This window comes from Chinchilla lanigera, unplaced genomic scaffold (genome assembly GCF_000276665.1).
Source record: "Chinchilla lanigera isolate Chin_1 unplaced genomic scaffold, ChiLan1.0 scaffold00036, whole genome shotgun sequence".
Taxonomy (NCBI): domain Eukaryota; kingdom Metazoa; phylum Chordata; class Mammalia; order Rodentia; family Chinchillidae; genus Chinchilla; species Chinchilla lanigera.
The window spans coordinates 7,811,925-7,825,871 of NW_004955437.1; the positions used below are offsets into that span (position 1 = coordinate 7,811,925).

A 13,947-nucleotide genomic window follows, 5' to 3' on the forward strand; every position below is an offset into this window, starting at 1 on the left:
AACCCAGGTGGAAGCATGCTTTTTAAATCTATAACTGAAATTAAACTTTGAACAAATGATCCAAAAATGCAGAAGGAAAAGAGAAAAAAAATTGTTGAACTCAAATAAAAAACAGCTGTTCACAGATATGACAAACAAAGAAACAAAAACACAGACAATCTGCTTATAATATCACAGTATGCTCAAATATATTTTTGCCAAATTGCATTATAATAACTCTTTTATAATTTTAGAAGTTTGTAATTATAAATACACTGGTCAGATTTTCTATAGGTCAGTTAGCAGAGATCTCTTACAAGAAGAATTTGGAAGGAACAAAATCTTTTATCTGCAATTAATGTGTTTGTATTTTATTTTATCTTAGAAATACTATTAACTTTTGTGTCCCTTTCTTTCATGTAACTTTGAGCTCAATTATCTCTATATACTCCATCACCTACTCAGACCTTTGATTCCCATTATTGGCTGCCATCTCCCGGGAATCCTGGGTCAATTCTTTTAATTGGCTCCAGTTTGGGTCTAGCCCCATCCCTGTCTATTGGCTGTGGCAAGGTCTCCAGAGAATCATTGCCACAAGACTAAGTATCAGCTTCTTGAGAGGTGGAATCAACTCCTTCTCTGGGTCTGGGTCCATGATACAGTCAGACAGCATGCTCTGGTACCCAGATAGGCTATTCGGTGTTCTCTGGAAAGACACAAGCATACCTTCTACCCTAAGTGAGTAGTGAGGTGGGTCCCTTCCATTGTCTAGTATGAAGATCTTTCCAAAGGACCTTCCTAGCTTTTCTCCTTTACCTGATTGAATTATCTTTCTACTGCTGTAGTCCCATCCCTAGTAGGATTTTAAAAGTTAATAGCATATACTACCAAGTGAAGTCTATTATGAGGTGTGAATTTTGTAGGGAAGGATTCCCCCTTTTGATTTTGTAGTTGGAGTTTGAGCATGCGATCAGCACACTCAACAATTCCTTGACCTTGAGTATTATAAGGAATTCCCATGGTAAAGGAAATATGAAAAGTTTTGCAAAATGCTTGGAAGGCAGCATTCAGATAAGCTGGGGCACTGTCAGTCTTAAGTGGGCAGCCAAGGGTACTGAAAGCATCCAAACAATGACGTTTAGCCACTTCACCAGTGTGGACAGAAGCAAAAATAAATCCTGAGGAAGTATCTCCTGAAACGTGGACCCAGCATAAAGAGTCAAACTGAGGAACGTGAATAACATCTATCTTCCAGAGATGATTGGGGTGAAACTCAGAGATTCCCCATGGTGAGTGAGGGAAGACGTATTAAACATGACGAACATGGTTTCGTAATTTGTCAACCCTGTTCCCGACTTAAACACAACTGTATACACAGGGCAGAATTGCTTTCATGGAAAGTGGCATGGGAAACAGAAGCCTGTTGAATGGCATCTGAGGAAGTAACAGTGACAGTAGCTGGCAACCTATCTACTGTAGCTTTTCTCTCAGTGAGAGGCCCCAGCTATTGGGAATGAGAACATAAATGACCAACAAAACAGGGGACATGGCAAGACCAAATACAAATTGAAGAGTGTGCAAAACAAATGAAAAAGACCCTTCGGCCAGTGTGTAGGGTGGCAGCTCCAATCTGGCACACCACACTGCAAACACAAGCACCGTCTGAAAAGAGGTTAATGGGAGTGGATGAATAATCTTGCAAGGCCCATATAACAGCCTGTAAGTCAGTCTTTAGTGCAGAAGAGAAACCAGTATCCTGTATTCGGTCCCCCAGGGCTCCTGCTCTCTGCTCCCACCTCTGGCTGTGGCTCTGCCCTCACCTCTGGCTGTGGCTCTGCCCTGCAGCCTCAGGGCTTTGGGCAAGCTGCCCTGGTGACTCATCGACCTGAGGGGAGGACTACTGCCCCTCAGCCTTGGCATTCCGCACTGATGCTTCAGCGGTGGTGACCAGGAGGTGCTCAGTGCCTGCCTCACTGCTGAGAATGGGCTCCATCTCCAGGTCAGCTTTGCCAGCATCCCCCAGTCACCACCTCTGCAGCCAGAGCTGCCATTTTTTTCTGGCTTGTCCCTTCTCTGATTTGAACTGCCCGGGCTCCTGTGGCTCTGAGCAGAGTGTGGGGTGCAAGGGGCCATGGGCATGGAAAGGCTGGAGCATGGACCCCTCTCTCCACATGTCCTGCATCTCTGTCTCCCATGGTGCTGTGCTGAGCTGATCCAGCTGCACAGCTGGCCTGATCCATGCACAGATCAAAAACTTTCCCTTCCACAATAATGTCCCGAACTTAAACATGCTTTAGCTATTTTTTGTCCGGCGCAGCTCCTCCCTTATCTAATTGACCAAAGCTAGAGGATTTAAATCCTATCAGGGGAGTTGTTGCTGTGCCCCCTTTTTTTCTGCTTGAGACTTAGTTTTAAAATAGTGCTCTGAGCAAAATTCTCTGGGGTGGTCTCAATAAACCTACAATCTTCAAGATACTCCCTAATCCAGGACCACAACAAAAAAGTACATTTGGGAATCAATAACCCAGTAAGCATTTCTATTTACAACTGTTGCCCTAACGAGCTAACTTTTGACCCGAGTTCTACACCTGATGAAGTCAATATCAACCCAACCCTCTCCCCTAGGATTCTCTAGAGCCTGGTTTTGTTCACACACACTCTCTCAGAGGTGTCTCCTCCCCTGCTATTTCTCCGTACATGGAGTCCCTGTTCAGGTGCCAATATGCTGCATCCAGCACAGCTGTCAGAAATCCTCAGGGTGAAGGACAGTAGAGGATGAAGTAATAAGGAAGAGTCAGAATACAGAAAGGGGGAGGCCAGGTGGAGCCTCCTCTCCTGATGGGAAAAAGAGCTGCTTAACCACCGCGCATTTATTTATACATTCAGCAGGTTGATGTCACACGACACCCCTCTGCCTAGCAACCTGTTTCCTTGCACTGCCTCAGGCTCCTGGTGATCTCTGGACTGGAGCAGCTTGTTCACGTGGCTTGCCTCGAGCACTCTTTGCTTTGGGGATGGGCCTTGCTCCAGCCTCGCATGTGTGATCCATCTCCAGCTTCAGCTGCTCCCCAGGTGGCAGCAGGGAGCAAGGGCTCTGCAGGCTTCCAGGATGGAGTGACCAGCATGTGTGCCAAGCAAGCCACATCCAGAAGCCCTGTCAGAGGACATGTGGCTGGACAGGGCAGGCTTGGACAGCTGTGGGGTCCCCAGTGCCAGCCCCTTGTGACCTCAGCTCTTAGTCACTTCCTTCTTCTCCTCCAGGACGGGGCTCTTGGTGCACCAGCTGCCCCTGGGGCTGTGCCCTCTCCTGCAGCCAGTCCCTAATACTCAGTCCTCTCTGGGTCCCTCAGAGAAGCATCCCAGCACCGTTCAGTGGTCTCAGACTAAGTGGGCTCCCACAGGGCCTTGTCTTCTCACTGGGGGTGTCCAGGGTCCAGCAGAACCTCTGCCCAGGCTGTAGCCTACAAGGGAGCAGGAAAGACAAAGAAGGGCTGTGCCCGGTGCACTGTGCCTAGTGCCTGGTGCAGCCCTGTCCCTCACCAGCTCTGCCTCAGTCCCCCCCGGGCCACCCTGCCTGGCCACCTCCTCCCATGCCTCATGGTTCTCTGATGGACTTAGGCCCAGGGACACCTCCCCCAGGGACCCGAGTCATGGCGCAGTTACCCGAGAGTGGGTGGGCAGCCCTACTCACTTCCCATGTGTTTCTTCTTCCAGAACTTGTAGATCATGGCCAGCATGACAGGTGCAGGAAGCAGGCTTAGCAGCACCACCAGCGCAGTGAGGTGGGGCTCCCGCAACCTGGGGTGGGAACAGGTAAGTGCCAGGCCCCATTCGCACCGTGGGTCTCTGCTCCACGGTGCCCCAGACCCACCCATCCACAGGACAAGGACACCAAAGGCCCCACCGTGACTGAAGTGGTTCTGGTCTCCTCAGTGCCTGAGGATGTCACAGGCCCCCTTTGTCCTCTGTAGTGGACACTGTAGATACCGCTGACACCCCCACCAGCAGCATTTCTACGTGCACAGGGCGTAGAAGTCCAGCACAGATGGGTGGACGGGACACCCACACACGTGTGTACACACACACATGTGCACATGCACGTGCTGATATCAGCTTGTGAAGCCGGGTGGGGGGCTTCCTTTGTCACTGGAGCCCTCTGGGCCACCTGTGGCAGGAAGCCCTCTCCTGATGGCACACAGGGCTTGGCGTGTCTGTCCCAGCGCCCTCACCCCTCAGGGACTCAAGTGCCTATTGGGGTGAATGGTTCCCTGCCCTGCCCACATCCCCACCCTTTCTACAGAGCCACATAAGACATCAGTTCCTGGCTCAGAGTGGGCTTCTGGGGGACCCCAAGTTAGAGCATCCCCATTTCCCACTTCCCACCCCTCTCCCTTCAGCCTTCTTTGTGTTCCTCTACCTGCAGCCCCACTGAGCTGCAAGGAGCAAATGGGGGGGGGTAAGAGGAAGTAGTGGAGAGGTCAGGTAAAGGTCAGGGAAAAGTCAGGGGAAGGTCAGGGAAGGTCAGGGAAAGGTCAGGGGAAGGTCAGGGGAAGGTCAGGGAAAGGTCAAGGGAGAGCCAGAGGGAGGTCAAGGGAGGGCCAGAGGGAGGTCAGGGAAAGGGCAGAGAGGAGTCAGGAGGTCCAGGAAAGGGCAGGAGAGGTCAAGGGGAGTCTGGGGGTTCAGATGCTGCAGCTCTTCCTTGAGGTCTGTTCCAGCCCTAAGAGCTGGGGCCGTGCCTGGAATCACAACCATCAGCAGGTACCTGGTGGGGGGTAGCCGGTCACGGCATGTTCCTGAGGTAGGCAAGCTGCTGCTGGGCCTGGTGAGGATGGACACTGCACTGTTGGTACCAGCAGGAGACGCAGTCACTGGATGGGACCCCATGCTGCTCCTGGGCCCCATGGTGACGATGATACTGGTGAGGCTGGAGCCTGTTGCAGAGGTTGGCCTCAGGATCCCCAAGGCAGTTGAAGGCCAGAGACTGGCCCAGGTGAGGGGCCCAGGTGTGAATGCAGCCGCAGTAGAGGTGAAGGGGGTGTCAGGGCCTGAGGTGGGGGCTCGGCCTGTTGTGATAACAGTTCTACTCTTGAGGCTGTTGTTCCTCAGGCGGATGAGGGATGTGCTCCTCTCAGTCACCAGACCTGAGGAGCCAGAGAGAGAGGGAGGTCAGACTGACTCCGGCTTGGTGCTGGGCCAGGCCAGACAGCCCCATGGGTCTGCACAGGTGGGGCCCGTCCTCCCTGACCTTGGGCCCTGGCTTCTCTAGGACTTGAGTGACCAGGTGCAGCGTCAGGGAGGGAGATGGCGGCAGAGTAAAGGAGGAAGAGACTGTCACATTCTCTTGAGTCTCCCTCCTGTAAGACTTCTCCTACCAAGCTATAAATCCCAGAGATAAGGTCCTGACAAGGACAAACCGGCAGGAAGAAGTCAGGCAAAGCCCACCAAAGGGATGTGCCCAAAGGCAGTGGTCCCTGGGTTCGGGCCTTGCAGCCTGGGCTCCATCGGAAGACAGCCCAGAAAGCCAGTCAGGCTGTGGCAAGTTTGAAGAGAGGGAAGGTGTCTATCACCTAATAAGAGAGGCCAGGAGCAAAGGACCTGCAGGAACCCTTTTTTCCGGAGCCCTCTGCCCCTCCTCAGAGCAGCCTTCTGCTTTTTCCTTCCTTACAAATAAAGTGTCTTCCTTCCTTAAACTCTGTCCCTCTAATTCATTACTGGTGCTGACTTTACGATCCCAGCTAGCTCTCATCCCGGCAGTGCCTACCCTGGACGTGACAACAGGAAGACACCAAGGGTCCCAAGTTCCCGAGAAAGCCAAACAACTGGGACCAAAAGCCTTCCGTGGGGGGCTTCACAGCACACCCCTGGCCTGACTCTGTCCTGTCCTCCATCAACCCGGATGTTTACCACCCTATTTTCCCAAAGCCTGGGCTCTGGTCGGAAGTGGAGAAAGGGGTTGGAGGAGTTGCAAGGTCTCCACCTGGGGTAGCAGGGTCTGAGACCTCAGTGGGGATGGAGACAATTGGAGAAAGGTCACTGCTCCCCGACTGCGCTCAGAAAGAAACCTTTTCTAGGGGCCAGCGGCTGCTATGCAGGGCGGCCAAGCTCAGCCACTTGGGGAGGCGGAGCAACTGGGACCAGAATAAGCAGCACTGCTGGAGAGGGGGATGACAAGAGAGGCTTTATATTAACAGCAGTACATTCAGCAGTAGGGACACGCCCAAAGATCCCTCCAAAGACCCCCACAGTGGTGCCTTGGGAGCCAGCATCCAGACATCCGGCCAGAACCAGAGCCAGAGCATTGTCTTCACAAAGGGTTGGCAGAAAAGCACCAACACCCCGCACAGAGGATCCCACCTCATCACTGTGTCCTTCTCCCTCATTCCTGCTGCAAGCAAACCCAAAAGAGGAAGCCTACCCTCCCCAGTGAAGTGGGCCCAGCCAGAAGCCAGGCTAACTGTCTTCCTTGGTCCAGGTTCCCCTGGCCTTAAAACCTGACAGCCAAGGTAGAGTGGCAAAGCAATAGACTGTGGGAAGGTAATTTGTTACTGGGCTGAGGACTGATTTCCTAACAACTACAAAGGTCTGCGAAGTTGGAATCTTCCCCAAATTATCCCTAAGAGGTGGGAAGTGAGATTTGACATAGCACTATCATGAGAAATGATGAGAGTGTGGCTTGGTATCCATACAGACGAAGGCCTCGCTGAACTGGTTTCTGACTCCTTCCTGGGAGATCAGAAAGGAGATCAGACCAGAAAAGGATCAGACCAGAAAAGGAGAGGGGAGGATTGAAATTGGACTTCACCTTTGAGAGCAGGCATCTTCCCTGGTTCAGGCACCACAGCAGGTGGCATGCGGCGGCGGGCTAGCAGAGAGGGAAGCATTGGTAATAAATGTCATTAGAACTGAATGTGTTCCCAGATCCCTCATCCTTCCTACCTGATAAATACAGGGAACCTCGCATCTCAGTTGTTGGTCCTCGTCTGTCCTTTTTCTATGCTAAAGGGAGAGTTATTGTTTCCCCTGGATTTTTAAAAATAGCTTTATGGAAATATAATTCACATTCCATCCACACCCCTATTAATAGTATAAAATCCAGTAGTTTTTAATACATGTATGAAGTTATACCACCATCATACAGATGATTTTTGGGGGTTTTTTGAGACAGGGTCTCGCTACGCAGTTCAGGCTGGCCTTAAGCCCACTTTGTGGCCCAGGCTGGTCTCAAACTCACATCGATCCTCCTGCCTCAGCCTCCCGAGTGCTGGGATTACAGGCATGCGCCACCACGCCCAGCCCACTGCAGCTGATTTTAGAACATTTTCTTCATCTCAGAAAAACCCAGGGTTCCTCGGTGATCCTCTCCCATCCCTTTCCTTCCTCAACCTGAAGCAGCCACTAATCTCCCTCCTTGCTCCAACCCCTGACTGTAAACACTGCCTTTGGATCTCTCTCTCTCTCTCACCATGCTTCAGGCTGATGACTGAACACCCCACTTCACTGTACCCCTTGAGGGCCGGGGAGATAGCTCAGTGGTGCAAGCACCTGCCTGGCAAGCGCAAGGTCCTGAGTTCAATTCCTGGTACCAAAAAAAGAAAGGTAAAAAAAAATTCAGTTCCATTCCACCCCTTGAGTTTCATGATACATTTTAAACTCAGCTTGACCAAAAACAGAGCTTTCGGTTTTTCCCTTCAATCTTGCTCCTCTTTCAGACCTGCCCTGCCCATAACCCTGCTGCCTACTGCTCAACTCTCACTTCCCACTTGAGCAAAGGTGGCAGAAAGTCTAACAACCACGGACAGTTCTGAGCACAGCCACCTCATGCACCCCGAGCCACTGCCACACACAGCCAGACACCCCCATGGTCTCCTGCCCCTGCTCCTGGTCACCCCTCCTCCACAAGCAGCCACTGTCATCCTAAAAACCAGCCACTACACCTCCCTATTCTCTCCCAAGGCTTACTCTTGCCCTTAGAAGAAGCCCCAAACTCTGAATTATGGAATCCAGGGCTGATCCTTGATCCCCCAACCTCAAAGCCTGAAAACCGCAGCCAGAACCTGAACACTTATTTCCATGTTGCCCTCACCTAAGTGCCCCACCTGCCACATGGGCCAGCCACAGGCCTGACCCCAGGGTCTTTGCTCCCGCTGCTTTCCCCCACAGAATGCCCTTCCAAGCACCCAGCTTTCAGTGAGCTAGAGAACTGTCATCATTTGGGGCTCTGCTGACTGTCACTTCCTCAGGGAGGTGTCCTCTGATCCTTGGTATGTCAGAATCTCCCCGAGTTACTTTCTGATTCATCACACTTTCGTCTTCAAAGAATACTGATGTTACCGGCAGAGACTGGCCTGAATGATGTGTTTTTGCCTGGTGTCTCCCCAAGGTGGGACTGTGGCTGATTTGGATCCCACTGTGTTTCCTGAGCCTAGGACAGAGCCTGGAGCATCACAGAAGTTCAGCAAATGCATGTTGAATGGAAGGACTGAATATAACAGAGCCCTGAATTTAAATCTCATCTCTGCAACCCAGTAGCTCTGTGTCCCTGGGAGGGTCAGGACACCCACAGCCATTCCAGGGCCTGCAGGCTGGCTCACCTGAAAACACCTCCAGCAGAAAGCCCTGCATGGGGTAGAGCATCCCGGAGATGTCACGCATGCACCAATAGCGGCCCGAGTCCTGCTGCCTGAGTTCCACCATGGTGACGGTGATGATCTTCGTGTGGACATTATCCTGCATTATGTAGCGTGGTCCTGTCACCCAGGGCCGGGGAAACCTGGGCTCGCATTTCTTGATCCTGACCTTGCACCAAACTTTGGTTTCTACATAGTTCTTGGGGCCATTGTAGGAGCACTGCACGGAGAGCGTCTCCCCTTCGTGGCGCTGGATTTTCCTATATGCGCTCAAGGCGGGTGGACCTGGGGAGACAGGGCTTGCTGAGCCACGTCTGGTGAGAGGAAAAAGAAATCAGCTGCAAACTCCAAGCACAGGTCAAGTGCCAGGAGGTGGGAACCACGTTGCTGTCCAGTGGTGCAGGATCCTAGGGAGAAGCACGGCTCTACCCGCAAGAACCCCTCCCATGTGATGGGGGACACACAAGCCCTGCTAACAGGTGGCTCCAGGCCTGACGGTGGAGCCCGGCACAGTCTCCAGGAGCCCCCAGTCTAAGGGTGGATGCTCAGACCTTCACCCTAGCTCCACCGGCCATGCTCCCTCATGGTATTTTCAGGACTCCCGGGATTCCCAGTGTCATGGGAAAGACCCGGGTTTCTTGGTAAGACAAATCTCCAAGTCATTATGTGCTGGAATTTCCGTGCGCAGACAGCTTGGGTAGATACAAAAGTCCAATATGTGAAAAAGTGAGTAGTTACTTATTTCCCAAATAAGTTCACCACTGTCATCTTTTCTTCGTGCTGAAGGTCGAACTCAGAGCCTCACGCGTGCTGGGCAAGTGTTCTACCACTGGAATGCCCCCACCCCATCCCTACCATGGTCGTCTTTCTTTTTATGGTACTAGGGATTGAAGCCCCAGAGCTTCATACATACTAGGCAAGCACTCTACTACTGAGCTATTTCCTCAACCGCTTTTGTTTTATTTCACTTTGAGATAAGGTCTCATTAAATTGCCTGGGCTGGCCTCAGACTCGCAATTCTCCTGCTACAGCTTCCCAAGTAGCAAGGATTACAGATGTGCATCACCGTGTCTGGCTTTATAACCTCTCTCTTTAGTTGCCTTAGTTCAATCTAGGTGGTGTTTAATGTTAAAATAGTCAAAGTTACATAAAACCCATATGTTGAGCATGCCCAGGCAGAAGCATGAACTGCTGATGAAAAGCCAACCAAAAGATTCTACAATTCACTGCTCATCTCTAATATCTTGCACCCAGCCAGGCGTGGTGGCGCACGCCTGTAATCCCCGCACTCGGGAGGCTGAGGCAGGAGGATCGTTGCAAGTTCAAAACCAGCCTGGGCTACAAAGTGAGCTCAAGGCCAGCCTGAACTGCATAGTGAGACCCTGTCTCAAAAGAAAAAAAAAGAAGGGAGAGAGAAAATTAAATGTGTTAAAAAAAAATAATAATAATACCTTGCACCCTAAGCCTAGCAGTGTGACGGGGCCTGTGTCCTTCACCTTCCACAGACTGGGGGAGACAAAGCAGGTCTAGGGGGTGGCAGGGGGTGACTCAGAGGACAGAGGGAAGGAGAAAGCTGCAGAGCTGCTCCTCCCTTCCGCCACTGCTGTAAGCTGAGCACCCACTTGTTCAACAGTTTCACCCGAGAACCTCTACAAACACACTAGTTTCCTGCGCCGCAGACTACAATAGAGAGCATGCGTTCTGGAGTCAAAATAAAGCCCAGGTTCAAAGCGGGCCCCACCACGTCCTGGCACGCACAGATCACCCGGTGTCTCTGTTTCTTCATCTATCGAAGGAGGTGACTCCCCATGACAGTGCCTTGAACACAGCAGGCGCTCAAGGAGTGCGCGCTCCTCTTCCGAAAAGCAAGTTGCCCCAGACTTCCCCAGCTGGAGCTCAGAGGCACCCAAATCAAGGGCCCAGAACCCCAGAAATTTGCCCCAGTTCCCAGCCCAGCTGCCGCTGTAAATGCAGCTCTCAGCAGGGGAACACGCTACTCTCTCTGTCACATGGTCCCTGGCAACAGAGCGGAATGACCCAATTCAGTGACGTGATGGATGAACCCCGGGTTTCTTGGCCCAGGACAGACAGACACTTTCTGTCCTGGCAAGGTCCTGAGGTGGCTGACCCTGGGAAGGGTCTCAGGGTCCTGTGTCAGCCCCCTGCGGGTAGTGGAGGGCTGATTTTACCAACCCTCACCATGCCCAGAACTGAACAGAAAGTGGTAAGCTGGTTGCCATGGCAGCAAAGGAGGCAGGAATGGGTGAGATCCTTTCAAGGACCGCTGTGGGGAGGGAAAGGCTTCAGTGACTGGACCCCTTCAGAACAGCGGCAGGGACCAGCGGTGGCATCAGCCTTCCAGGAAAAACTGAGTTCCAAGGTAGGGGCGCCTGATGTTATGGCTTCTGTCAGAACTACTCAGACCTTTCCTGACCCAGCACAGGGAGGAAGGCCTTTCCTGCGAGGAAACCGTGTCCCTCATTCCAGCCCTGACAGCCTAGCAAACAAGGGGCCAGTGCAGAGAGGTCTGGAGTGCAGTCCGGGCTGGTGAGGCCTGGTTGGCAGTGCCTGGGGCAGGTGTCAACATGGCACATTTCCTCTCTTACTCAGCCTTCTCTAACCTGCAAAGCACTGGGATGACTGGGCCAGGGCAGGTGGCCCTCCCCTCCCTCATCCGCTCCCTTGTCCTCTCACCTGCAAGACAGGCCTGCGGCCACAGCAGCAGAAGCAGGAGCCCGAGGACCATGGCTCCAGCCAGGTGTATGTCACAGGCCATGCAGGGGGCTGGGACACCTGGGGGACCCTAGGTCAGGGCCCAGGCCACTGCAGGACATGCCACCTGGGCCTGCCAGGGAAGGGGTCCGGGCTGTAAAAGTGAAGTGGCCCGTTTAGGGAAGTGAGGTCGGAGGGACCCTGTGCCACCCACAGACCGCAGGCCCCCACAGAGCCTATCGCCGGGAGGGAGGCGCTGGCGGCTGTTTCCGCTCTTCCTCAGAGCTCGGCAGGTGTGGCTGTGGCCCCTCCACCCGGGCGGGGGCCCTTCCAAGGCCGCTTCCTGCCCTCCTGGGTCTCTCCAGAAACCAGGTCCAGGAGGGACACCGCCCACCCCATTGAGGCAGGCTGTCCTCCAGGGGACAGGTGAGGGGCTGCTGGCCCCTAGGGCATGAGACTTACCTGGGATCCTCGGGGCTAGGGTCCAGGGAAGGTCCAGTCACTGCCCCTGCACTCACTCACTCAGGGCCAGACACCTTTGTCCTGTCACCCCGTCTCAGTAAAGATTACTGTGCTCACAGCTGCAAACGCTCACGTGCTGCCGTAGTTTCGTCTTGGCGGAAATGCAAATTGTAAGACTCAGAGCGTAAAGTGTGGGTTCAGGGAGGGGCTCCTGTGCAGTCACACACACACACACACACACACACACACACACAGCCTCTCCTCCCTGTGCACCTCTCCCAGCTTCTGGCCCACTCCCTGCCTCTCCTTCTCCTACGTCTCCATCGCCTACCAGCTCTCTGGGCTGTCTCTGCCAGGCTCCACAAAACCACCATGTGGCTTCCCTGCACCCACCCGCTGGCGGCCCCGGCTCTGCCCCCCGTCAGCACCCCGCGTGTCCCTCGGCTTCCTCCCCTCGGCCCTATCTCGCCACCACAGCCACCAGGCCGGTGGAGATGACTCAGCATTCCGCTCAAGACCCCACCCTTTGCCCAGTCCTGGGCTGGAGAAGGATTGGTTTCCATACCCAGCGCAGCAGGGCCGTCATCAGTGCTTCTGGCTGCAGGGGCCCCCACTGGACCCCATGACTATGTATGCTCCCCTCCTCACTTTGGCCATTTTTCACTTTCCTTTTTTTTTCTTTCTTTCTTTCTCCTTCCTTCCATTTTTGCAGCACTGGGGCTTGAACCCAGGGCCTTCACACTGAGCTACATTCCACCCCAGCTCTTTTTATTCTTTATTTTGAGCCAGGATCTCTCCAAGTCGCTAAGTGTGTCCAGGTGGGGCTTAAACTTGAGATCTTCCTGTCTCAGCCTCCTAGTGTGCCGGGGTTACCCTTCCCTATCTCACTGGCTGGGCTCCCTCTCCCAGGGGGAGGGAGAACAAGTGCACCGCCCTTTCTGAGCACCAGCCTTGGGTGCCCTCCTCCAAACCACCCTTGCACATCTCGGCCTCCCTTGGGGCACACTGGACCTGTGCTGTGGGTGTCTTTGAGAGGTCCTCTCAGATTCAGTGCTTGATTACTCAGGATGTGTGTGTTGGAGGGTATTTATTTGGCCTCACTCTATTTGGGGTTAAACCAGCTACGATCTGTATGCTTTTATCGATGGCCGAGCATAAGATGTTCTAAGACCTCTCTTCCAGGGCTGTTCCAGGCCCACGTCTCCCTCTCCTTCCAGATCTCAGATGGTGCAGTGTCGCTCTTCTGTCATTGTCCTGCAGGTCACTGAAGGCCTGTGCATTTTTTTAGTCCGCTTTCCCTCTTGTTGCAATTGAGACCATTTTATTAATCAGTCTTCAAGTTCAGTAGTTCTGTCCTCTGTTATTCCTACAGTGAGCTTTGTAATTTTGTTTATTAATTTTTTTTCCGTTTCCCAGTTTCCTTCTGTGATTGGTAATTTAATTTTAAAAAATCTTTTTTCTTATACCTTTTCTTTACAGTGTTTTAGAACCCAGAGAGTTTTTATGTTTTTAACTTTTTTGTTTGTTCGTTTCTTTTTTTTTGGAAGCAGGGTCTCGCTGTGTAGTCCAGGCCAGCCTTGAACTCACGGAAATCTTCCTGCCTCAGCCTCTCTACTGTGGGGATTACAAGTATGTGCCACCGTGCCTGGCCTTTACTTTTCTTTTCTTTACTTTTTAAAAATTTTCTCAAAGCTCTGGTCCTTTTTTCCTCTATGGCTTCTGCCTCTCATATTGTTTATGCATCTCTGCCCTTTCACAGTTATTTTGTTTAGTTCTTTAATGCCTTTCCATTGCACAGTTATCACTGTAATCCATTTCAAAATTATTTTAGAGTGTGAAAGGGGATACAATTTAATTTTTTCCACACAGTTAAACATGCTTAGCTGGGCGTTCTAGTTTATGTTACAAGGTGCTTGATATTCAGATAAAATAGTAATATTAAGCTCACTGCCCCCATTACAAAATGCTGTGTCATTAACCTTCCCCCCGAATGTTCAACAACTGAGGTATGGAGACCAAAAACTAGAAAGATAGGCAGGCTAAGAGGACAGCAAATATTTTGGCCCCAGCTCTCAGAGGTCAGTGAGGACCCAGAACATGAGGGAAACTTTTCAGTGACATCCTGCTACCCTGGTGAGTTATACAAACTCCTGATCAAGGAGATTGC

General features: G+C 52.3%; 1 protein-coding gene across 3 annotated transcripts; it reads right to left on the reverse strand.

The window, feature by feature from the left end:
- Positions 1-80: 80 nt before the first annotated feature.
- Treml2 (triggering receptor expressed on myeloid cells-like 2) lies at positions 81-12,420 on the reverse strand. 3 transcript variants are annotated; one of them, XM_013517050.1, is made up of 8 exons: positions 12,112-12,418; positions 11,781-11,931; positions 11,301-11,472; positions 8,571-8,891; positions 6,782-6,841; positions 4,742-5,120; positions 3,671-3,777; positions 81-3,440 (listed from the first exon to the last, which is right to left on the reverse strand). In XM_013517050.1, the coding sequence occupies exons 3-8, from the start codon at positions 11,380-11,382 to the stop codon at positions 3,358-3,360; spliced, it is 1,032 nt and encodes a 343-aa protein (XP_013372504.1). In that variant the 5' UTR covers positions 11,383-11,472; positions 11,781-11,931; positions 12,112-12,418; the 3' UTR covers positions 81-3,357. The 3 variants fall into 3 exon arrangements, with proteins under 3 accessions (XP_013372504.1, XP_013372503.1, XP_013372505.1); XM_013517049.1 differs by having other exon boundaries at positions 11,781-12,418; XM_013517051.1 differs by lacking the exon at positions 6,782-6,841 and having other exon boundaries at positions 11,781-12,420.
- Between the last annotated feature and the right edge of the window lie 1,527 nt (positions 12,421-13,947).